General features: G+C 41.1%; 2 protein-coding genes across 3 annotated transcripts; both read right to left on the bottom strand.

The window, feature by feature from the left end:
- Positions 1-542: 542 nt before the first annotated feature.
- Positions 543-2,164, bottom strand: LOC121548063. Of its 2 annotated transcripts, XM_045219902.1 has the most exons (5): positions 2,149-2,164; positions 1,971-2,060; positions 1,188-1,271; positions 979-1,083; positions 543-789 (listed from the first exon to the last, which is right to left on the bottom strand). In XM_045219902.1, exons 1-5 carry the CDS (start codon positions 2,152-2,154, stop codon positions 655-657), a joined length of 420 nt encoding a protein of 139 aa, XP_045075837.1. In that variant the 5' UTR covers positions 2,155-2,164; the 3' UTR covers positions 543-654. The 2 variants fall into 2 exon arrangements, with proteins under 2 accessions (XP_045075837.1, XP_045075838.1); XM_045219903.1 differs by lacking the exons at positions 1,971-2,060; positions 2,149-2,164 and adding an exon at positions 1,399-1,424.
- Positions 2,165-19,637: 17,473 nt separating this feature from the next.
- On the bottom strand, positions 19,638-26,419 carry LOC121556895. The gene is made up of 15 exons (XM_045219901.1): positions 26,391-26,419; positions 26,181-26,261; positions 25,411-25,509; positions 25,172-25,276; positions 24,846-24,944; positions 24,674-24,721; positions 24,473-24,553; positions 24,330-24,336; positions 24,117-24,232; positions 23,806-23,852; positions 21,191-21,260; positions 21,014-21,103; positions 20,230-20,313; positions 20,021-20,125; positions 19,638-19,792 (listed from the first exon to the last, which is right to left on the bottom strand). Exons 2-15 carry the CDS (start codon positions 26,214-26,216, stop codon positions 19,658-19,660), a joined length of 1,122 nt encoding a protein of 373 aa, XP_045075836.1. The 5' UTR covers positions 26,217-26,261; positions 26,391-26,419; the 3' UTR covers positions 19,638-19,657.
- Between the last annotated feature and the right edge of the window lie 508 nt (positions 26,420-26,927).

Here is a 26,927-nt window from a genome sequence, read left to right as displayed (position 1 = left end):
TTGTGTGGTCATCATTTCATTTCATGGGTCCTCTGTAGCTCAATTGGTAGAGCATGGCGCTTGTAACGCCAGGGTAGTGGGTTTGATCCCGGGACCACCCATACGTAAAAATGTATGCACACATGACTGTAAGTCGCTTTGGATAAAAGCGTCTGCTAAATGGCATATTATTATTATGAAGAAAGAAACCACATAGAAAAAGTGGTAAGCAAGTAAGGTCCAAAAACAGATTTTCACCAAGTCAAATTAATTTTTTGTGTTAGAGGTTTCATTATGCTTGTACCTAAACCAAAGTAGATAATGTAAAGATTGTTCTATACATCAGTTGGGGTCTCTATAAGCTTTAATATGAGGTCCTAAACCTGGCATGAAAGTGCATCATTATAGCTGTGTGGGCTAATAAAGTCAAAATGTTTGCCTTGGGGTAAGTTGAGCCAATGGTTGAGCCAATGGCAAGTTGAAATATATGTAGATATCTTTGTTAGAAAGAATACTATATTTCCCTTGACGGAGTGATACTGAATGTAAAAAAATGGCTCAACTTACCCCACTCTCCCCCACACATTATGTAAAGTTAGTTTACGATTGACAGATAATGTTTAAATGCAAAAAACTTTATTTTGTGTTAGTGATCCTCAGCTCAGTTTGGGACCCTTAATCCAGGCTGGACAGGAGGAACTCAACCTGCATTTCTAGATTCCCCATCACCTGCCCCGAGAGCCTCTGTGGGCTTTCATAGATGGACTCATCGAGGTTGAAGATGGAGTCCAGCCACGCCTTCATCTGGCCCTGACGACAACAGACACATCATCAACTATTATTTAATGACCAACCACAAAGATAATGATGAACAAACCATCACACACAGCTCAGGATATATATATATATATATATAGAGAGAGAGAGAGAGAGAGAGAGAGAGAGAGAGAGAGAGAGAGAGAGAGAGAGAGAGAGAGAGAGAGAGAGAGAGAAATGTACCTTAATGAGGAGGTAGAAGTTCCAAGCAGCCTCTGTCCAGGCTCCTCCAGGAGGGTGAATCCTCTTTATCACTTCCATGAGCAGATAAAAGAAGCTACCAGGCCTCTGGAGAAGGAACAGGGGACATGAGTGAGTGTCTACAGGCTTGATACAACAGTGTGGATAGGATAGATAAACAACAGGATGTTTACATTCTTAGGGCCACTTACAGATGTAGGAAGAGATGTTTTTCCTTCTAGAAGGCTTAGTAGAACGAATTCATAAAATACATCCACGAAGTTGATGCGGTCGATCTGAAGTCAAACAAATACGCTAATTGCATAATCTTCATTGACAAGCACTTTAGAAAGTCTCATTGAGTAGATGTTGGATGAGCAGACTGTGCCTGCAGCTAACGCTCAAACTTGCATGTAAACCTACTCCTACAAGAGCCATCTCTTGCTCTAGTCGCTCCCCTGTTTGCTGGCTCATTAATGAAGTTCACCAGGAGGTCGTAGGCCTGCTGAAACTGCCTCACATCCTCAAAACAAAACAATCATACAATTCCTTAAACTTAGATCATAAAATCAAAGATTCAGGTCTGTAATTCAGAGGGTCTCTGATTGTTTTGCTTGTAAGACATTGGAACTTTTCAACTAAAACCTATGAATCACTGTTGCCTAAAGGTAACCCACTGGGCAAAGACTTGTTGTATCAACGTAGTTTCTATGTCATTTTAACAAAAAAATGTAATGTGATGATGTTAAAGCAACGTGGAAAACTGATTGGATTTGAAAAAAGTCATCAACGTAAGGGAATTTAGTCTTTTTTCACCTAACTTTTAACCTAAATCCAATGACATGGTCAATGTTTTTGTTGATTTCACATTGAATTCACATTAGTTGACAACTCAACCAAATGTAACTCAAAACTAGACGTTGAAATGACATCTATGTGGGAACTATACTGTATATCTGGTCTGATGAACTCTGTACAATTATGTGAATGGTTACCTGCTGGTTGAGCTTGGACAATCCGCTCAACACCATCCTCCCAGCGTGGGTGAGGTAATTAAGGGAGGTACTGTCTGAGGATGTCAGAGCCTGTGAGAACAAGACAATACATTTACAAATAGTCCAGAAATGTTCATCAAATGAAATACAAAAAGGTGCTAAATTCACAATTTCACACCTCCATAGCATGTCGGATACCGCCAGCCTCAGAGAGAAGTTGGTTGTCCCTTGGTTTCCAAAGTAACTCCTGTAAATATAAATGTTTAGTAACACATGTGCAACATAAGGAGATAAAGCATACATCAATGCCATGATATGAAGATATCCTCTTATGTTAGCCTATGTTACAACTGCAGGATTCAGACAGACCATACCAATGTAGGACCTTCATTTGATCACTCTTTTGTTGCTGAGAATTTTCCTGCACGGCAGGAAATTAAACTTATAGTGTATTTTAGTTTTAAAAAGGCTTTTAAAGTTTGTAATTTTCACTTTGAAATGTCAGACTGATTTGCCCAAAAAATGTATCAACCCCTACAAAAATGAAAATTATAATCCACATAATAATTCATATTTGCTGTTGCTGCAGGATTATTTCCCTGCTGTAGCACACTGGTTTAAAGTAGACCCTTTCCTGCAGTCAAATGACCAACTCGCCCTCGAGTGGCCTCATGGGTGTAATGATATTAATCTTTTTCATAATTTCATAGTTAATCAAAATGATTTTTTTAAATGCAGAAAATCTGGTTTTTCTATGTCAAACGGTTTTGTTATATTTCAGTCTTCTGTGATGTACAGTACCAGTCAACGTTTGGACACACCTACTCATTCAAGGGTTTTTCTTAATTTTTACTATTTTCTACATTGTAGAATAAAAGTGAAGACATCAAAACTATGAAATAACACATATGGAATCATGTACTAACCAAAAATGTTAAACAAATCAATATATATTTTAGATTTTAGATTCTTCAAAGTAGCCACCCTTTGCCTTGATGACAGCTTTGCACACTCTTGGCATGCTCTCAACCAGCTTCACATGGAATGCTTTTCCAACAGTCTTGAAGGAGTTCCCACATATGCTGTGCACTTATTGGCTGCTTTTCCTTCACTCTGCGCTCCAACTCATCCCAAACCATCTCAATTGGGTTGAGGTCGGGTGATTGTGGAGGCCAGGTCATCTGATGCAGCACTCCATCACCCTCCATCTTGGTCAAATAGCCCTTACAGAGCCTGGAGGTGTGTTGGGTCATTGTCCTGTTGAAAAACAAATGATAATCCCACTAAGCGCAAACCATATGGGATGGCGTATCGCTGCAGAATGCTGTGGTAGCCATGCTGGTTAAGTGTGCCTTGAATTCTAAATAAATCAAAGACAGTGTCACCAGCAAAGCACCCCCACACCATCACACCTCCTCCTCCATGCTTCACAGTGGGAACTATTCATGCGGAGATCATCCGTTCACCAACTCTGCGTCTCACAAAGACACGGCGGTTGGAACCAAAAAATCTCACATTTGGACTAATCAGACCAAAGGACAGATTTCTACCGGTCTAATGTCCATTGCTCGTATTTCTTGGCCCAAGCAAGTCTCTTCTTCTTATTGGTGTCCTTTAGTAGTGGTTTCTTTGCAGCAATTCGACCATGAAGGCCTGATTCACGCAGTCTCCTCTGAACAGTTGATGTTGAGATGTGTCTGTTACTTGAACTTTGTGAAGCATTTATTTGGGCTGCAATCTGAGGTGCAGTTAACTCTAATGAACTTATCCTCTGCAGCAGAAGTAACTCTGGGTCTTCCTTTTCTGTGACGGTCCTCCTGAGAGCCAGTTTCATCATAGTGCTTGATGGTTTTTGCGACTGCACTTGAAGAAACTTTAAAATTTCTTGAAATGTTCCGGATTGACTGACCTTCATGTCTTAAAGTAATGATGGACTGTCGTTTCTCTTTACTTATTTGAGCTGTTCTTGCCATAATATGGACTTGGTCTTTTACCAAATAGGGCTATCTTCTGTATACCATTCCTACCTTGTCACAACACAACTGATTGGCTCAAACGCATTAAGAAGGAAAGAAATTCCACAAATTAACTTATAAGTAGGCACACCTGTTAATTGAAATGCATTCCAGGTGACTACCTCATGAAGCTGGTTGAGAGAATGCCATGAGTGTGGAAAGCTGTCCTCAAGGCAAAGGGTGGCTACTTTGAAAAATCTCAAAAGTGAAATTTTTTGATTTGTTTAACACTTTATTTGTTACTACATGATTCCATATGTGTTATTTCATAGTTTTGAGGTATTCACTATTATTCTACAACAGGGTTCTTCAATTCCGGTCCTGGAGGGCCGAAACACCTCTGTTTTTCATCCTCTCCTTCTAATCAGGGGCTAATTCAGACCTGGGACACCAGGTGAGTGCAATTAACTACCAGGTAGAAATAAAAAACAGAAGTGTTTCGGCCCTCCAGGACCGGAATTGAAGAAACCTGTTCTACAATATAGATTATAATTTTTTTTTAAAACCTGGAATGAGTAGGTGTGTCCAAACTTTTGACTGGTACCGTATAGAAAGTGTTTCAACTTTATATCTGACATGGTAAAGGTGTCTTCTTTTTTTAAGACCATGTCCATATGTGTGAAATGTATACTTTTGCTTCAAAGTAGATTTGTTTAAGACTATTAAGAAACACACTGTGTGACCCTGATCTAGCCCACTGCAGTAAAAGGTTATTAAGGTCCTACTTCTGTATAAGTACAATATTGGGCAGATTATTTCAAAGCAAATGTTTTTACTATAGATGAACACATTAAAGCAAACTCACCACAGCTGGGGCACATCTGCAACATTATTTTGCTCCTCCACAAACTCCTAAAGCAGACATCACATTAACATCAACTCTACTAAACTGCATTTCACCTGCAACATCAACTAAAGCAGACAAAACATTCAGTGACATCATAACAATACTTTCATCTTGACCTAAAAACTTGACCCTTGACAGACAATACAAACCTGTCGATACCAAAACATTGTGTTTTGAACACAATGACACTTAGACACACACCTGTACACACAAGTACAAATGTCAGTAAAACAAAGAAAAAAGTGCTATTGACTGTAGAAAGAGTTTTACGTGAGGAGTGCTGTCAGGGGTCTGGTCCTGGTCCTGGGTGGAGTGGAAAGGTGGAGGGGGACTGGGAGGGGAATCGGAAGGGAAAGGGGGAGGGGGAGGGGGAGAATCCTGGGGGAACTGGTGAGAGGAGCCAGAGAACGGTTCATGAGGGGTGGTGATGATGTCAGAGGTGGAGAACTGATACGACGTCATCTCATCCCCCCTCTCCTGGAACCCCTCCACTGTGGTGGAGATATCCACCTGCTGTTTAACACACAACATGTGACACTGTAAGCCCAACATTGAAAACCACAATATTAAAAACCCCTCAACCAAACACTGAAATAAATCCTAGCACAGAGAAACAACGAGTTATACCTGGGCATCCTCATAATAGGTGAACTCAGACCTCCTCTTGACAAGGCAGGACCTGAGTCCATAGATCCTTCTACCAAGGAACTAAAAATGAGGATAGAAATTCAAATGTCTCATTTCATTTTCTGTCAATATTTATTGAAACAGGTAAATGGACATTTGCCACTTCCCATTTTTGTGGGGGTGAAAAAGTGTTTGACTGTACCTTAATACCAGTCAGCTCCTTGTTGGTGAGGACCACCTGGACAAGACCCTTTAAAAGAGACACAGGAAAACATTACATTTCATCCAGGAAATATAAGTAGCCCTATATTGTGTGCATCATTTGACACAAATCAGGTGCATTTGAGATGAAAGATCAGTTGAGAATCTCTCACCCATGGGTCCAGGATTTTTTCCTGAATGACTCTGCTCCACCACAGCTGTTTCTCCACTCCCCTCACAATGCACAGGTGATGCAAGTCCTCTTCATTTTGCTAAAAGAAAAAACGCCTTCAGTCTGCAGACCTTTCTCTATATTTTAACTGTAGATTTCTATATCATTTGGCAGGCGATTTCAGTTTTGACTATCATTACTGGCAGTGATATAACAACTTTCCCCTGCGTTTCAATTAGGGCCAGACATACAAAAGAAACCCCAGAGACAAATGGGAGTTAAAATATACAGGTGTGTTCATTAGTGTTAAGAATATGTATGAAGTACCTGCACTCGTCCATAATGGATCTTCCAGTAATGGAAATGAAACGAACCCCAGTTCCCAACCAGCTGCAACTTCTCATAGGGAAAACGAGAGTCTTCACTATTTGGCTGAAAAACAAAGACATCCCCTAATTTCAGAGGTTTCTCTGTGATTAATAAAAAACACAATTGTGGAGATAGAGGACATGTTAATGTGTACTATTACTAATACTCTATGACTGTCTAATAATGTGAATGGCTACCTGTGAATGGCTATCTAAAGGTGCTGACAGTTCGTCAAGCACTAGCCTCCCCGCTTCAGTGAGGTGAAAGGTAGGCTCCTCAGTAACCAATTTGGAAGTCTGTGAAAAGAAGAGGGAATAGGGTAAAGCCATCAAATTAAGGAAATTCTCCCTATAAGATCAGATGAGCTTTGGTTAATAATGTGAATGGTTACCTGTGTGTTTAACACTGCCAGCTCTCTCACCAGAATTCTCCCAGCACGGGTGAGATAGTAGACTGGTTTGGGCTTGGAGATGAAGAAGACAGAATATGTTTACAGACATGTTCATTATATTGTTTTATAGAAAACTAGTGACTTGATGTTTAATGTTTAATATCCTCTAAAGACCAGAGAGTATCAGAATGAATAGACTTACAGAGACAGGAACATACAAGGGTCCAGACCAAGGGATTATAGCCAGACAGGGCCACTGCCCAACCTCCTCATCCACATACTAAGGAAAAAGACAGGATCAATTTAAGAGTCAGTTTGAATGAGAGACTGGTATAGAAGTGACAGACTGGTATAGGGAGAATCGCAAGAGGAGGCCACTGCAAAGATAGATTCTAAGACAATTGGCAGTTGAACTACACAGGTCTGTGTTTAAAGGTTAAGGAAACCTATGAGGTACCTGCATATGAATGGCTACCTGTTCATTTTGAGAAGACAGTTCCTCCCATACCATCCTCCTAGCTGGAGTGAAACAGATGAAAATAGGCTGCTCCATCGTGAAAATCTGGTAAAAATAAGGGAACAGCTTTAAAGACATCAAAGTATTCAACTATCAAAGTGGATACTGACGGTTAATTATCCCTATTAGATCAGATGAGCATTGGTTAATAATCTGCATGGATACCTGTGTGTTTAACACTGCCAGCTCTCTCACCAGCATCCTCCCAGCATGGGTAAGGTAATATGTTGGCTGCAGTGTTACAGACTGTTAGAAAAATAGGAAATATGTTTACAGACATGTATTTATATATTGTTCTTTAGAAAACGTCATGTTTATGTTTAAATTACATAAACCAGTCTAAAGACCAGAGAGTATCAGAATGGATGGACTTACAGCGCTTGAAACCCACAGAGGTCCAGACCAAGGGATTAAAGCCAGACAGGGCTGCTGCCGAACCTCCTCATCCACATACTAAGGAACAAGACAGGATCCATTTAAGAGTCAGTTTGAATAATACACTAGTATAGGAGTGAAAGACTGGTATAGGGAGGATTGCAAGAGGAGGCCACTGCAATGATAGTAGTTGAAACACACAGGTCTGAGTTACAAATGTTAAGAACATGTCTAAAGTACCTGCATGTGAATGGCTACCTCTTCAGGCTGAGAAAACTGTTCATCCCATACCATCGTGCCAGCATGAGAGATGAAAATGTGTTGCTCATTCATGAAAATCTGTAAGAAAATTAGGGAATAGGTTTAAGGACATCAAAGTATCCCACTACCATAGTGGATACTGAAAGTAATCCTGCCTATTAGATCAGATTAGCTTTGTCCAATAATCTGCATGGTTACCTGTGGGTTTAACACTGCCAGCTCTCTCACCAGCATCCTCCCAGCATGGGTAAGGTAATAAGTTGGCTGCAGTGTTACAGACTATTAGAAAAACAGGAAATATGTTTACAGACATGTATTTCTATATTGTTCTTTAGAAAACGTCATGTTTATGTTTAAGTTACATAAACCAGTCTAAAGACCAGAGAGTATCAGAATGGATGGACTTACAGCGCTTGAAACCCACAGAGGTCCAGACCAAGGGATTAAAGCCAGACAGGGCCGCTGCCGAACCTCCTCATCTACAAACTAAGGATCAATTTTCGAGTGAGTAAAATTACAGTTTGAATGTCAGATTGTTATTGAACCAATCCTGCTACAGAAGCAGTATTGTTATAGCCTGGGTGCCAGTCTGTTTCAGCTTTCTCCCCACAACCTTATTGGATTGTTATGCAAATATCACATTGCCACGATGGAATTAGCAAGAGAGTAGTAACAGACCGGTAATCAGACTATTGATAGGCCTACATTATTACCTGAACAAGGACTGGGTCCTCCTGGTCCAGGGTGGGCTCATGATCTTTATGAATAAACAATAAAGGATTATTTTCTCTAAGTTTAAGAAATACTGCAAGACACCAGACATCTGTCCATGTAGTTAGGCCGATCTTATATTTTATTTGTATTTTATATTGTGTGATATCACATTGTATTTATGTGTCTGCATAATGTACCAATATGTTCAATTAAACCTAAAGCAAAGGTTTGGTTTCAGAGGAGCATGATCGTTTGTTGTTGTTAATAGTGGAATTCCATAGCATCTAGGGCTACACTGTAAAACATATCAAATCTCCTCTGGGCTTTGCTAGCCATCATTATGTCATTATGGGATGTAGCTCAGTTGATAGAGCATGGTGTTTGAAACGCCAGGGTTGTGGGTTCTATTCCCACAGGGGGTATGAAAAAATATATAATGTAAGTCGCACTGGATAAGAGCGTCTGCGAAATGACGTAAATGTCATTATTTGAGTCCTAAATGGCACCATATTCCCTATTTAGTGAACTACTATTGACCAGAGCCTTTTGACCATATAACTATTGGCCCTGGTAAAAAAAAATAGGGAATAGGGTATAGGGTGCCATTTGGGACTCAAATGATGACATGATGATGGCTAAATATAGTTTCAGTCCGTACTATAAACAGTATGTATTGCTATTTAGACATTGTAAAATCTGTAAATTTACCCTCCTCAACCGTGACAACACGGTACACGCTCTCCACGGTGGCCGGTTCATCCTCACCGACGCCGTAATATTTTCTATAAAAGTAGACAGCCGAACCGGTCGCAAGCACCAGGCCAGCTGCACACAGAAGCGGCCGCTCGCGGAGGAATCTCAGCGTGGTCGCTGTCAACAAAGTACTGAATGTAGGCCTACTCATTATCGCCCTTCATACTGCAGTGATTTTGACCGAGTTCAAAACCATCTGACACGTTCTTAGAATTACAGGGTTTTATAGGGAACCATTAATACGTCAAATGCTTCCATACATCATGGTTGGCAATGTCACAATGGGATGAACATGTTTACCAAACGGATTAAAAATCATTTAACAGTGATATCAATTCAGTTGAATTTTGGAGATGATTTGGGAGTTTATAAAATGGTGAACTATGAACCATGGTTTAGAGAGCAGTAGGAGTAGAATAATTTAGAATATACATATGGCTCTAAGTAGGAGTAGAAGAAGGGACTGCGCCACCATGCACAGTGCGCTCTCCATGGTTCTGAAAAGGAACGTTCGTTCCTGCGTTCATCAGCTCCCTGATGTTCTAGGCCGAGCCCACTCACTGAACCACTCTCACTTTCACTTTCAAGGTGTCAAAGCGTTCAACAAACATGCATGGAACTCAAACACAATTCAAATAGTTGTTTTTATTTTTTATCAGCTGAGATAGCCTACTCTTCTCATCTCTTGGCACTTCTGCTCTGCTGGTTAAACAGTATCTGAACGTTTTTACAGTTGATTGATAATTTGGATAATTCATATTTATAATGTAGTATCCCACGTTTCATAACATAACCCTAATCCCAAAATAGACTAACATAGAAACCCTAGGCGAGCACACAAGCTCTGGCTGTATAGCCGGCAACAATAAGAAATCCAAAGAGGGTGGATGTTGAGGAAAACCAGTAGACCAACACAAATCCTCTTCAGGAGAGAAAACGAATTAGAGGCTAAAAGACAGAAAATGGCAGACAATAGAAATCTAATGCGTATGTTACGGCTGGTTAGGGTTTTAATTAGGAAGGACTCCCACAAAGATATTGTCTCTCTAAAAAACTGTAGGATACATATTGGTGGTCAAAGGGGTCGAAGCATGGGGACGTGCCTTCCCGTTCGGGGGCGGCAGTATAGTGATCCTCGCTAATAAGGGCCAGTGAGCCACAAGACAATTCTCATTAAGTTGGTTTACCCTGTTGGCACAATGCGTAGGCTGCTTGTCTTTCACGCCAGTGACCTGGGTTCGCTTCCCCGACCCTCCTTTAGCCACAACATTTTAAGAAAGGGACATCTTCATGACCAACAATCTAAAAAGGTTGGTCAGTCTGTGAAAATTAGAAACTTCCAGCAGGCATTGACAGTCGTCACTCTGACCAAAAGGAATCAAGACAGTTATCACTCTGACCAAAGGGAATCAAGGCAGGTTGAGGAATAAAGGTGGTTGGATTATATAGCTACATTGGTGGTATGGTTCCAAAAGTGCTGGTGATAAAATTAACATAGGCTATTACTGGCATACACATTTCAAAACAAAACAAAAAGCCTATGTATGGAGTTATGGAAACGTTGTTAAACCAAACAGTCTGTACTCTATTGCACAAGTTTGATGTCCCTATTGATAAAATGGCATGTTACTCTAATTTGTCAGATGTGTTACAGTTTACAATAGGCTACCTACTATACCGTCATCCTTTATCAAAGCATTCCATTGCTAGTAAAATCTCCACAAGCAAGGGTGCTGATTCTGCCGCAGGAGGGGGTGGAGGGATAGTGTTTATTTTCAACCACCAGAGCCTCCACTGCAATACCTCTGTTGTTTCTAAAATTATGATGCTAATCTTTGCTGTGAGAACAAGGAGTCCGCTTACACTGTACTTTGATTATAAAGGTTTATTTATATCACAAGATTTCAGCGTAAGTTTACAGACATCTGCAGGCATCTGGAGAACAACGACCCAAAATAATATGTTGTTCTATCCTCCTTTGTCTCAACCAAATATTTATAATCTTTACTATGATATGGGTGGTTTCCCCTAGAGACCAATCCCATGACTCCACACAACAGACTTCCTCTGTTTTATGGGGTGCCCCTATAAAACTGCTCCCCAGATGCTTCCCTAAGCTGAATCAACATCCTCCAAGATACCATTTGCAAACGTTAGCAAAGTCACAAATTCCTTAGACACCACACCTCCACTGCCATACCTTTCCCCAGTATGGAAGACCATACTGGGGAAAGACACATTCAGGGTAATTAGGCCTAGTGGACATAATTTAACTAAAAGATCCTCAAGTCCTCTCTCTGGTAGCCTATTTCATTGAACACAGCACAAACACAGTGCAAAGCCAGTATAGCCTAACAATATTAAATCCACTTTTTGTATTGAGTGAGAAATGCCTCTTGCATTTGTGTAGATCTTTGTTTTGGTCACACTGTGTGATGTCATTTAGGCTACTTCTACAAGTGGCCACAGACACTTCTCATAGAAACGACTAGTTTCTGCAAAGATGTTGGGAAATACGAGACTTGCAGCAGCTAAGATGATGAGGAACCTCCTTGCACTGTGCAAAAAGTGGATTTAATATTTTTTCCTGAATTTTCTCTCTATTTTTGAGTAGGCTGCCACCTGCAACTGCACACAGATGTTTATAAGAGACGTTTCTTCTGAGGTTAGGGATCTATAATTGTAAAATGAATGTGTTTGATTTAATAACCAGTCTAATCTAACTATTTTGGTCGTTCATTTTTACATTTACATTTACGTTATTTAGCAGACGCTCTTATCCAGAGCGACTTACAAATTGGTGCATTCACCCTATAGCCAGTGGGATAACCACTTTACAATATTTGTATTTTTATTTATTTTTTAGAGGGGGGGGCGGGGGGGGTAGAAGGATTACTTTATCCTATCCCAGGTATTCCTTAAAGAGGTGGGGTTTCAAATGTCTCCGGAAGGTGGTGAGTGACTCCGCTGTCCTGGCGTCGTGAGGGAGCTTGTTCCACCATTGGGGTGCCAGAGCAGCGAACAGTTTTGACTGGGCTGAGCGGGAACTATGCTTCCGCAGAGGAAGGGGAGCCAGCAGGCCAGAGGTGGATGAACGCAATGCCCTCGGTTGGGTGTAGGGACTGATCAGAGCCTGAAGGTACAGAGGTGCCGATCCCCTCACAGCTCCATAGGCAAGCACCATGGTCTTGTAACAGATGCAAGCTTCAACTGGAAGCCAGTGGAGTGTGCGGAGGAGCGGGGTGACGTGAGAGAACTTGGGAAGGTTGAACACCAGACGGGCTGCGGCATTCTGGATGAGTTGTAGGGGTTTAATGGCACAGGCAGGGAGCCCAGCCAACAGCGAGTTGCAGTAATCCAGACGGGAGATGACAAGTGCCTGGATTAGGACCTGTGCCGCTTCCTGTGTAAGGCAGGGTCGTACTCTCCAAATGTTGTAGAGCATGAACCTGCAGGATCGGGTCACCGCCTTGATGTTAGCGGAGAACGACAGGGTATTGTCCAGGGTCACGCCAAGGCTCTTCGCACTCTGGGAGGAGGACACAACGGAGTTGTCAACCGTGATGGCGAGATCATGGAACGGGCAGTCCTTCCCCGGGAGGAAGAGCAGCTCCGTCTTGCCAAGGTTCAGCTTGAGGTGGTGATCCGTCATCCATACTGATATGTCTGCCAGACATGCAGAGATGCGATTCGCCACCTGGTTATCAGAAGGGGGAAAGGAGAAGATTAGTTGTGTATCGTCAGCGTAGCAATGATAGGAGAGGCCATGTGAGGATATGACAGAGCCAAGTGACTTGGTGTATAGGGAGAATAGGAGAGGGCCTAGAACTGAGCCCTGGGGGACACCAGTGGTGAGAGCACGTGGTGCGGAGACAGCTTCTCGCCACGCCACTTGGTAGGAGCGACCGGTCAGGTAGGACGCAATCCAGGAGTGAGCCGCGCCGGAGATGCCCAGCTCGGAGAGGGTGGAGAGGAGGATCTGATGGTTCACAGTATCAAAGGCAGCAGACAGGTCTAGAAGGACAAGAGCAGAGGAGAGAGAGTTAGATTTAGCAGTGCGGAGAGCCTCCGTGACACAGAGAAGAGCAGTCTCAGTTGAATGACCAGTCCTGAAACCTGACTGGTTTGGATCAAGAAGGTCATTCTGAGAGAGATAGCAAGAGAGTTGGCTAAAGACGGCACGCTCAATAGTTTTGGAAAGAAAAGAAAGAAGGGATACTGGTCTGTAGTTGTTGACATCAGTGGGATCGAGTGTTGGTTTTTTGAGAAGGGGTGCAACTCTCGCTCTCTTGAAGACGGAAGGTTCATTCCTAGGTTCATTCCTAGGTTCATTCCTAGGTTCATCTGGACTCTTCATTGTCATCATCAACATACTATAACACTTTGAATTACCTAGGAATATTACTATAGCAACTGGTTGCTAAGGGAAACGAGACACCACCATGATCCTCTTGTTGTGAGACTGAGAGGGAGTGAGATTTGAGAAGTGCATAAGGAGAGGTGGGAAGCAGAGAAGACAGAGCCTGGTTGAAATTCCACCAAATGGATAAGAAGAGGAAGACAAAGTTTGGCACATTTATGCTTTCAGTGGTTGACGGACACGAATGAACGAGTAAACGCAGTTTTTAGCCTAGTAAGGTATCACAAATTAATACCTCAGTATTAATTATCCAGTGCGCGGAATCTCAATGAAGTCTGCATGACGATTTTCGCGTAAAGAGAGGCAGCGCTGGAGAGCGGACTTGTAGCCTGGCAGGTATGTTGTGCTATTTTGAATAAAGCTAGCAATACAGCTAATAAAAGTTTTAGGGTATTATTAATTTCGTACAGGTAACTAAATACATGGAGCTATCTAACAGCAATGCTGTTGTGGGCTTTCAAATGTAATTAATTACAACCGAGCCTATAAAGTCAGTTTTTCAGTCAGTCCTATCATTTGTATTGAAAATAGGTTATTATAACAAAAGGTAAACACACACATTTACAATAATAGTTAGGTCTATGTTAGTAGCCTAAAATGTACTGATACAAGTACAGAAACATTCCCTCTGACATAGCCAGAGGCAACCTAGGCTACACTGCCATTAATACTATACTTATTATATACACGTTATGTTCTACAGTACTGGTTTAAGTCTAAGAACAGGGTTCTCTCCCATAAAATCTTATCTCTGTCTCTATCACAGACATGCATGACCAAGGAAGATAGGCTACATAGAAACAGATAAAATAGAGAGAGATAAGGTGCAAGAGAGACAAAGGTAGAGAATAAACAGTGGGGGGGCAAGAATTGGAGAGCACATCAGCACCGGAGCTATGCCTAGTTTAATGTAAGGAGGTAGACTACTCAATTGCCTCTCCAGTGTGAGGGAGATGAGGCCAAACCAGGGACCTTGTATGTGATCAGACCTGTTGAAGGTGGGGTTCATGTGTGAATGTGAGTATGAAAGTGTGAGTATGTATAGCTAGTATGATAACGTATCAATGTAAACACTTTGCCATTTGAGTTTGGACACAATGTACTAGTATCATCCAGATATATCGGTGCATTTTGTTTAAATTATGTTTAATCATGAATTCAAAGTAACAAAACTGTGTGTGTGTGTGTGTGTGTGTGTGTGTGTGTGTGTGCGTGTGTGTGTGTGTGTGAAAAATCTTCAAATACGGGTAGAGGCATTTTGGAAGACTGTTAGGAAACTTGGCCATACATACAATGCCTTCGGAAAGTATTCAGACCCCTAGACTTTTTCCACATTTTGTTACGTTACAGCCTTATTCTAAAATAGATTAAATAAAACAATCCTAATCAATCTACACACAATACCCCATAACGACAAAGCGAAAATAGGTTTTTTAGAAATTTTTGCAAATGTATTAAAAATATAAAACAGAAATACCTTATTTACATAAGTATTCAGACCTTTTGCTATGAGACTCGAAACTGAGCTCAGGTGCATCATGTTTCCATTGATCATCCTTGAGATGTTTCTACAACTTGATTGGAGTCCACCTGTGGTAAATTCAATTGATTGGACATGATTTGGAAAGGCACACACCTGTCTATATAAGGTCCCACAGTTGACAGTGCATGTCAGAGCAAGGGTACTAAAATATTTCTGCAGCATTGAAGGTCACCAAGAACACAGTGGCATCCATCATTCTTAAATGGAAGAAGTTTGGAACCACCAAGACTCTTCCTAGAGCTGGCCGCCCGGCCAAACTGAGCAATCAGGGGAGAAGCGTCTTGGTCAGGGAGGTGACCAAGAACCCGATGGTCACTCTGACTGAGCTCTAGAGTTCCTCTGTGGAGATGGGAGAACCTTCCAGAAGGTAAACCGTCTCTGCAGCACTCCACCAATCAGGTCTTTATGGTAGAGTGGCCAGACGGAAGCCACTCCTCAGTAAAAGGCACATGACTGCCCGCTTGGAGTTTGCCAAAAGGCACATAAAGACTCTCAGACCATGAGAAACAAGATTCTCTGGTCTGATGAAACCAAGATTTAACTCTTCGGCCTGAATGCCAAGCGTCACATCTGGAGGAAACCTGGCACCATCCCTACGGTGAAGCATGGTGATGGCAGCATCATGCTGTGGGGATGTTTTTCAGCAGCAGGGACTAGGAGACTAGTCAGGATCGAGGCAAAGATGAACGGAACAAAGTACTGAGGGATCCTTGATGAAAACCTTCTCCAGAGCACTCAGGACCTCAGACTGGGGTGAAGGTTCACCTTCCAACAGGACATCGACCCTAAGCACACAGCCAAGGAAATGCAGGAGTGGCTTTGGGACAAGTCTCTAAACTATGTCCATAAACTATTCTCATTGCTTCTACAGATTGTGAATTAAAAATATTTTTTTTGCTAAAAGTATTATTATATTATTTATCGATTGACTATGACTTTTCAGATCACCCAGTAATGCTATCTGCAAGGTTAGCTCCAGGTAAATATTGCAATCCTTTAGCCATTCCTGGACATGTGTCCAAAAACAAGCTACAAATGGACAGAACCAAAACAAATGATCTAATGATTCTGTCTCTTCACAGCAAAATCTGCAGAGCTGGGAAGATTGTATTCCCCATATAAATAACATTATATTGGTAGCAAGAATATTATATAATAATTTAAATTGAAAGATTCAAATTTTTGAATCCGGTGTCGTTTTGCGTGTCAGTTCATAAACACTATGCCATGGGATCGGTACGTCAAAAATCTCTTCCCAACTATTTTGCAATCTATATGGGACGGCTGTCAATCCTTTGGTCCTTAAGTGAAACTGATATACTTATTTATTTATCACAGTTTTCCTTAACCAATTATGTTCTTTAATGCAAGGCTGACAGACAAGTTCCTTACTTTCTCCCCCTTCCACTTTCCTCTTCCACTTTTGCGGTAAGGCTGCAATTATTTGGTTGTAATTTTGGGTAGAGCAGACATTTCCACATGTTTTTGTTAGCTGCATGTGCGACATAACTCCACCAGTCCTACCGATGATATCATTTACGAAGATTATACCTTTTTTAAACATTCTGTCAAAAAATAAAGTTTTTTTGTCAATTAGTATATTTGAATTTAACCACAATATTTGTTGCATTATTTGTTCTGTCGTTTCTGGAGGATTAAATTGCCGCAACCACAATGATTTCTATATTTTCTCCACCTTGGTAGTGCCATTAATCACCATTGCAATAAAGGCCACAAAGTCCACATTTTTAACCTTTAAAATGTCAGGATCATCTTGGTGAAAGGCAACCCCTGCAGCTTGCATTGAAGGCCTATCCGCCACCATGGACTCTTCAGGAGCACCATTCAAACCCTCAACCCTTTTAACCGCTGCTGCATAGGAAATGCTCTGTACAACCCTAACTTTGGCCTCCTCATTTTCTTTCACCGTGGCTTCATGGTTCCCACCACAATTGTAACATTTCACTTTTTCATCACTTTTATAACACATTAAATGATATTTTCCACAACTTGGACATCTCGGTTTCTCCCTTCTGCAAACCCTTGACACATGACCAAAAGCTTTACAGTGATCACACTGCATTGGTCTTGGGATAAATGCTCTGACTTTGTAGTTTATATACCCCAACTGCACTTGAATAGGGAGAGACTCCATATCAAAAAACAAAAGAACAAATAAACTCTTCACTTTTTCATCATTCACCACTCAATTCATCCGACGTGCATCAATCACTCCAGGAATATTTTTCATCTCTTTAACATCGACTTCCCACGAGACGCCAGATATTACCCCCTTGAGGGGTGCCCTGTTCCGAAGAGACACACACGACACGTCAAACTTTTCAAATCGGGATGAGCCGCAACACACGTTCCTTCTGATCCGCAGAAGTACAAAGAATCGAAACAAACCCGCCTCTCATGACCCTCACATCCTTCACTTTACCCATCACTCTCTCCACCAGTTTGAATAGCTCAAATGGATTCTTCAAGATTGGTATTTGGATAAGCTGCTCCTCATTAACAAACCTTCCACCTACAAGATATAAAGGGACGTTCTCATCACTGTACCCTACTTTACTCCATTTTCCATTTTTTTGAAAAAGACTCCAATCCTCCTTGATTCTACCGCCATTAGATTCACAATCCACTTCATCCTCCACCTCCGCCATCTTTTCCAATCTCACCTACAATTGCATCCCTTCCTCCTTGCTTCCTTTCTCCCTTCCCTGGGGTTAGGTTAACCACTGATCTGACAATACTGATATATTCAATTATGTTGCAGGGTTTTAAATGTTTTATAGGCTACATTAATTTGTTTTATCCTACAATAGAACGTTTCTCAGATAGAGATAGATGTGTGATAATCCGTTTTCACCCTCGAATCTCAGAGGGAGGTCGGAAAGCAGTGAGAGAAGAGTAATAGGCCATTGGATGCTTTCACTTGACATACATTTCACCATCATTTCACCGTCAGAATCAGAATGTACTTATTCACCAAGTACATTTACTCATACCCAGCAATAGACAAATATACAGACAGAATACAGACAGAGGAATTTACACGGTCAACATACATAATATACAATATAAATACAGTAAGCATAAAATACAATGGATGGTAAATTGCATTGCTTGAAATTCTACCTTCCAGCGAGGCTAAATCATCCCTAAACAGCTGACTGTAAATGCCATGGCTCTTGGCGCCTCTAAAAATGGTCGGGAGCAGGGAGACACAGAGGGGAAAACAGCAAAGATCAAATTGGCCAGCTGCAGATGAGAACATGTAATAGTAGTGTATGACCATTAGAGGGAGACAAGCGGTTGCACCTGCATTGAGGAATCATCAGGACTGTTGTTAGAGTTACTGGGAAGGGAAAGGGGGATAACTAGTCAGTTGCACAACTGAATGCATTCAACCGAAATGTGTCTTCCGCATTTAACCCAACCCCTCTGAATCAGAGAGGTGCGGGGGACTGCCTTAATCGATGTGCTCAGGGAGTGAAATAAATACAATTAACCATGTTTTATTGTCACATACAGCGGATAGGGGCAGACAGTGAAATGTGTTGTTTTACAGGGTCAGCCATAGTAGTACGGCGCCCCTAGAGCAAATTAGAGGTAAATGCCTTGCTCTATGACACATCGAAAGATTTTTCACCTTTTCTGCTCGGCTATCCAAATAGCATAATGCAGTGTCTACAGTTTCTACAGGAGTTCTCCTTTGAAACCAGATCTGCCCTCTCCTCCTTGTCCACATCAGAGCCAATATCATTTGGTGAATTATGGGTGACTCCGTCAATTGTAACCAGTTTCATTAATCTACTTCTTGTGTGGTCATCATTTCATTTCATGGGTCCTCTGTAGCTCAATTGGTAGAGCATGGCGCTTGTAACGTCAGGGTAGTGGGTTTGATCCCCGGGACCACCCATACGTAAAAATGTATGCACACATGACTGTAAGTCGCTTTGGATAAAAGCGTCTGCTAAATGGCATATTATTATTATGAAGAAAGAAACCACATAGAAAAAGTGGTAAGCAAGTAAGGTCCAAAAAACAGATTTTCACCAAGTCAAATTAATTTTTTGTGTTAGAGGTTTCATTATGCTTGTACCTAAACCAAAGTAGATAATGTAAAGATTGTTCTATACATCAGTTGGGGTCTCTATAAGCTTTAATATGAGGTCCTAAACCTGGCATGAAAGTGCATCATTATAGCTGTGTGGGCTAATAAAGTCAAAATGTTTGCCTTGGGGTAAGTTGAGCCAATGGTTGAGCCAATGGCAAGTTGAAATATATGTAGATATCTTTGTTAGAAAGAATACTATATTTCCCTTGACGGAGTGATACTGAATGTAAAAAATGGCTCAACTTACCCCACTCTCCCCCACACATTATGTAAAGTTAGTTTACGATTGACAGATAATGTTTAAATGCAAAAAAACTTTATTTCGTGTTAGTGATCCTCAGCTCAGTTTGGGACCCTTAATCCAGGCTGGACAGGAGGAACTCAACCTGCATTTCTAGATTCCCCATCACCTGCCCCGAGAGCCTCTGTGGGCTTTCATAGATGGACTCATCGAGGTTGAAGATGGAGTCCAGCCACGCCTTCATCTGGCCCTGACGACAACAGACACATCATCAACTATTATTTAATGACCAACTACAAAGATAATGATGAACAAACCATCACACACAGCTCAGGATATATATATATATATATATATAGAGAGAGAGAGAGAGAGAGAGAGAGAGAGAGAGAGAGAGAGAGAGAGAGAGAGAGAGAGAGAGAGAGAGAGAGAGAGAGAGAGAGAGAGAGAGAGAGAGAGAGAGAGAGAGAGAATGTACCTTAATGAGGAGGTAGAAGTTCCAAGCAGCCTCTGTCCAGGCTCCTCCAGGAGGGTGAATCCTCATTATCACTTCCATGAGCAGATAAAAGAAGCTACCAGGCCTCTGGAGAAGGAACAGGGGACATGAGTGAGTGTCTACAGGCTTGATACAACAGTGTGGATAGGATAGATAAACAACAGGATGTTTACATTCTTAGGGCCACTTACAGATGTAGGAAGAGATGTTTTTCCTTCTAGAAGGCTTAGTAGAACGAATTCATAAAATACATCCACGAAGTTGATGCGGTCGATCTGAAGTCAAACAAATACGCTAATTGCATAATCTTCATTGACAAGCACTTTAGAAAGTCTCATTGAGTAGATGTTGGATGAGCAGACTGTGCCTGCAGCTAACGCTCAAACTTGCATGTAAACCTACTCCTACAAGAGCCATCTCTTGCTCTAGTCGCTCCCCTGTTTGCTGGCTCATTAATGAAGTTCACCAGGAGGTCGTAGGCCTGCTGAAACTGCCTCACATCCTCAAAACAAAACAATCATACAATTCCTTAAACTTAGATCATAAAATCAAAGATTCAGGTCTGTAATTCAGAGGGTCTCTGATTGTTTTGCTTGTAAGACATTGGAACTTTTCAACTAAAACCTATGAATCACTGTTGCCTAAAGGTAACCCACTGGGCAAAGACTTGTTGTATCAACGTAGTTTCTATGTCATTTTAACAAAAAAATGTAATGTGATGATGTTAAAGCAACGTGGAAAACTGATTGGATTTGAAAAAAGTCATCAACGTAAGGGAATTTAGTCTTTTTTTCACCTAACTTTCAACCTAAATCCAATGACATGGTCAATGTTTTTGTTGATTTCACATTGAATTCACATTAGTTGACAACTCAACCAAATGTAACTCAAAACTAGACGTTGAAATGACATCTATGTGGGAACTATACTGTATATCTGGTCTGATGAACTCTGTACAATTATGTGAATGGTTACCTGCTGGTTGAGCTTGGACAATCCGCTCAACACCATCCTCCCAGCGTGGGTGAGGTAATTAAGGGAGGTACTGTCTGAGGATGTCAGAGCCTGTGAGAACAAGACAATACATTTACAAACAGTCCAGAAATGTTCATCAAATGAAATACAAAAGGTGCTAAATTCACAATTTCACACCTCCATAGCATGTCGGATACCGGCCAGCCTCAGAGAGAAGTTGGTTGTCCCTTGGTTTCCAAAGTAACTCCTGTAAATATAAATGTTTAGTAACACATGTGCAACATAAGGAGATAAAGCATACATCAATGCCATGATATGAAGATATCCTCTCTTATGTTAGCCTATGTTACAACTGCAGGATTCAGACAGACCATACCAATGTAGGACCTTCATTTGATCACTCTTTTGTTGCTGAGAATTTTCCTGCACGGCAGGAAATTAAACTTATAGTGTATTTTAGTTTTAAAAAGGCTTTTAAAGTTTGTAATTTTCACTTTGAAATGTCAGACTGATTTGCCCAAAAAATTTATCAACCCCTACAAAAATGAAAATTATAATCCACATAATAATTCATATTTGCTGTTGCTGCAGGATTATTTCCCTGCTGTAGCACACTGGCTTAAAGTAGACCCTTTCCTGCAGTCAAATGACCAACTCGCCCTCTAGTGGCCTCATGGGTGTAATGATATTAATATTTTTCATAATTTCATAGTTAATCAAAATGATTTTTAAAAATGCAGAAAATCTGGTTTTTCTATGTCAAACGGTTTTGTTATATTTCAGTCTTCTGTGATGTACAGTACCAGTCAACGTTTGGACACACCTACTCATTCAAGGGTTTTTCTTTATTTTTACTATTTTCTACATTGTAGAATAACAGTGAAGACATCAAAACTATGAAATAACACATATGGAATCATGTACTAACCAAAAAAGTGTTAAACAAATCAATATATATTTTAGATTTTAGATTCTTCAAAGTAGCCACCCTTTGCCTTGATGACAGCTTTGCACACTCTTGGCATGCTCTCAACCAGCTTCACATGGAATGCTTTTCCAACAGTCTTGAAGGAGTTCCCACATATGCTGTGCACTTATTGGCTGCTTTTCCTTCACTCTGCGCTCCAACTCATCCCAAACCATCTCAATTGGGTTGAGGTCGGGTGATTGTGGAGGCCAGGTCATCTGATGCAGCACTCCATCACCCTCCATCTTGGTCAAATAGCCCTTACAGAGCCTGGAGGTGTGTTGGGTCATTGTCCTGTTGAAAAACAAATGATAATCCCACTAAGCGCAAACCATATGGGATGGCGTATCGCTGCAGAATGCTGTGGTAGCCATGCTGGTTAAGTGTGCCTTGAATTCTAAATAAATCAAAGACAGTGTCACCAGCAAAGCACCCCCACACCATCACACCTCCTCCTCCATGCTTCACAGTGGGAACTATTCATGCGGAGATCATCCGTTCACCAACTCTGCGTCTCACAAAGACACGGCGGTTGGAACCAAAAAATCTCACATTTGGACTAATCAGACCAAAGGACAGATTTCTACCGGTCTAATGTCCATTGCTCGTATTTCTTGGCCCAAGCAAGTCTCTTCTTCTTATTGGTGTCCTTTAGTAGTGGTTTCTTTGCAGCAATTCGACCATGAAGGCCTGATTCACGCAGTCTCCTCTGAACAGTTGATGTTGAGATGTGTCTGTTACTTGAACTTCGTGAAGCATTTATTTGGGCTGCAATCTGAGGTGCAGTTAACTCTAATGAACTTATCCTCTGCAGCAGAAGTAACTCTGGGTCTTCCTTTTCTGTGACGGTCCTCCTGAGAGCCAGTTTCATCATAGAAACTTTAAAAGTTCTTGAAATGTTCCGGATTGACTGACCTTCATGTCTTAAAGTAATGATGGACTGTCGTTTCTCTTTACTTATTTGAGCTGTTCTTGCCATAATATGGACTTGGTCTTTTACCAAATAGGGCTATCTTCTGTATACCATTCCTACCTTGTCACAACACAACTGATTGGCTCAAACGCATTAAGAAGGAAAGAAATTCCACAAATTAACTTATAAGTAGGCACACCTGTTAATTGAAATGCATTCCAGGTGACTACCTCATGAAGCTGGTTGAGAGAATGCCATGAGTGTGGAAAGCTGTCCTCAAGGCAAAGGGTGGCTACTTTGAAAAATCTCAAAAGTGAAATTTTTTGATTTGTTTAACACTTTATTTGTTACTACATGATTCCATATGTGTTATTTCATAGTTTTGAGGTATTCACTATTATTCTACAACAGGGTTCTTCAATTCCGGTCCTGGAGGGCCGAAACACCTCTGTTTTTCATCCTCTCCTTCTAATCAGGGGCTAATTCAGACCTGGGACACCAGGTGAGTGCAATTAACTACCAGGTAGAAATAAAAAACAGAAGTGTTTCGGCCCTCCAGGACAGGAATTGAAGAAACCTGTTCTACAATATATATATATATATTTTTTTTAACCTGGAATGAGTAGGTGTGTCCAAACTTTTGACTGGTAACGTATAGAAAGTGTTTCAACTCTATATCTGACATGGTAAAGGTGTCTTCTTTTTTTAAGACCATATCCATATGTGTGAAATGTATACTTTTGCTTCAAAGTAGATTTGTTTAAGACTATTAAGAAACACACTGTGTGACCCTGATCTAGCCCACTGCAGTAAAAGGTTATTAAGGTCCTACTTCTGTATAAGTACAATATTGGGCAGATTATTTCAAAGCAAATGTTTTTACTATAGATGAACACATTAAAGCAAACTCACCACAGCTGGGGCACATCTGCAACATTATTTTGCTCCTCCACAAACTCCTAAAGCAGACATCACATTAACATCAACTCTACTAAACTGCATTTCACCTGCAACATCAACTAAAGCAGACAAAACATTCAGTGACATCATAACAATACTTTCATCTTGACCTAAAAACATGACCTTGACAGACAATACAAACCTGTCGATACCAAAACATTGTGTTTTGAACACAATGACACTTAGACACACACCTGTACACACAAGTACAAATGTCAGTAAAACAAAGAAAAAAGTGCTATTGACTGTAGAAAGAGTTTTACGTGAGGAGTGCTGTCAGGGGTCTGGTCCTGGTCCTGGGTGGAGTGGAAAGGTGGAGGGGGACTGGGAGGGGAATCGGAAGGGAAAGGGGAGGGGGAGGGGGAGAATCCTGGGGGAACTGGTGAGAGGAGCCAGAGAACGTTTCATGAGGGGTGGTGATGATGTCAGAGGTGGAGAACTGATACGACGTCATCTCATCCCCCCTCTCCTGGAACCCCTCCACTGTGGTGGAGATATCCACCTGCTGTTTAACACACAACATGTGACACTGTAAGCCCAACATTGAAAACCACAATATTAAAAACCCCTCAACCAAACACTGAAATAAATCCTAGCGCAGAGAAAGAACGAGTTATACCTGGGAATCCTCATAATAGGTGAACTCAGACCTCCTCTTGACAAGGCAGGACCTGAGTCCATAGATCCTTCTACCAAGGAACTAAAAATGAGGATAGAAATTCAAATGTCTCATTTCATTTTCTGTCAACATTTATTGAAACAGGTAAATGGACATTTGCCACTTCCCATTTTTGGGGGGTGAAAAAGTGTTTGACTGTACCTTAATACCAGTCAGCTCCTTGTTGGTGAGGACCACCTGGACAAGACCCTTTAAAAGAGACACAGGGAAACATTACATTTCATCCAGGAAATATAAGTAGCCCTATATTGTGTGCATCATTTGACACAAATCAGGTGCATTTGAGATGAAAGATCAGTTGAGAATCTCTCACCCATGGGTCCAGGATTTTTTCCTGAATGACTCTGCTCCACCACAGCTGTTTCTCCACTCCCCTCACAATGCACAGGTGATGCAAGTCCTCTTCATTTTGCTAAAAGAAAAAACGCCTTCAGTCTGCAGACCTTTCTCTATATTTTAACTGTAGATTTCTATATCATTTGGCAGGCGATTTCAGTTTTGACTATCATTACTGGCAGTGATATAACAACTTTCCCCTACGTTTCAATTAGGGCCAGACATACAAAAGAAACCCCAGAGACAAATGGGAGTTAAAATATACAGGTGTGTTCATTAGTGTTAAGAATATGTATGAAGTACCTGCACTCGTCCATAATGGATCTTCCAGTAATGGAAATGAAACGAACCCCAGTTCCCAACCAGCTGCAACTTCTCATAGGGAAAACGAGAGTCTTCACTATTTGGCTGAAAAACAAAGACATCCCCTAATTTCAGAGGTTTCTCTGTGATTAATAAAAAACACAATTGTGGAGATAGAGGACATGTTAATGTGTACTATTACTAATACTCTATGACTGTCTAATAATGTGAATGGCTACCTGTGAATGGCTATCTAAAGGTGCTGACAGTTCGTCAAGCACTAGCCTCCCCGCTTCAGTGAGGTGAAAGGTAGGCTCCTCAGTAACCAATTTGGAAGTCTGTGAAAAGAAGAGGGAATAGGGTAAAGCCATCAAATTAAGGAAATTCTCCCTATAAGATCAGATGAGCTTTGGTTAATAATGTGAATGGTTACCTGTGTGTTTAACACTGCCAGCTCTCTCACCAGAATTCTCCCAGCACGGGTGAGATAGTAGACTGGTTTGGGCTTGGAGATGAAGAAGACGGAATATGTTTACAGACATGTTCATTATATTGTTTTATAGAAAACTAGTGACTTGATGTTAATGTTTAATATCCTCTAAAGACCAGAGAGTATCAGAATGGATCAATTTAAGAGTCAGTTTGAATGAGAGACTGGTATAGAAGTGACAGACTGGTATAGGGAGAATCGCAAGAGGAGGCCACTGCAAAGATAGATTCTAAGACAATTGGCAGTTGAACTACACAGGTCTGTGTTTAAAGGTTAAGGAAACCTATGAGGTACCTGCATATGAATGGCTACCTGTTCATTTTGAGAAGACAGTTCCTCCCATACCATCCTCCTAGCTGGAGTGAAACAGATGAAAATAGGCTGCTCCATCGTGAAAATCTGGTAAAAATAAGGGAACAGCTTTAAAGACATCAAAGTATTCAACTATCAAAGTGGATACTGACGGTTAATTATCCCTATTAGATCAGATGAGCATTGGTTAATAATCTGCATGGATACCTGTGTGTTTAACACTGCCAGCTCTCTCACCAGCATCCTCCCAGCATGGGTAAGGTAATATGTTGGCTGCAGTGTTACAGACTGTTAGAAAAATAGGAAATATGTTTACAGACATGTATTTATATATTGTTCTTTAGAAAACGTCATGTTTATGTTTAAATTACATAAACCAGTCTAAAGACCAGAGAGTATCAGAATGGATGGACTTACAGCGCTTGAAACCCACAGAGGTCCAGACCAAGGGATTAAAGCCAGACAGGGCTGCTGCCGAACCTCCTCATCCACATACTAAGGAACAAGACAGGATCCATTTAAGAGTCAGTTTGAATAATACACTAGTATAGGAGTGAAAGACTGGTATAGGGAGGATTGCAAGAGGAGGCCACTGCAATGATAGTAGTTGAAACACACAGGTCTGAGTTACAAATGTTAAGAACATGTCTAAAGTACCTGCATGTGAATGGCTACCTCTTCAGGCTGAGAAAACTGTTCATCCCATACCATCGTGCCAGCATGAGAGATGAAAATGTGTTGCTCATTCATGAAAATCTGTAAGAAAATTAGGGAATAGGTTTAAGGACATCAAAGTATCCCACTACCATAGTGGATACTGAAGGTAATCCTGCCTATTAGATCAGATTAGCTTTGTCCAATAATCTGCATGGTTACCTGTGGGTTTAACACTGCCAGCTCTCTCACCAGCATCCTCCCAGCATGGGTAAGGTAATAAGTTGGCTGCAGTGTTAC

This window comes from Coregonus clupeaformis, unplaced genomic scaffold (genome assembly GCF_020615455.1).
Source record: "Coregonus clupeaformis isolate EN_2021a unplaced genomic scaffold, ASM2061545v1 scaf2877, whole genome shotgun sequence".
NCBI lineage: Eukaryota > Metazoa > Chordata > Actinopteri > Salmoniformes > Salmonidae > Coregonus > Coregonus clupeaformis.
This window is presented reverse-complemented; position numbering and strand designations above follow the sequence as displayed.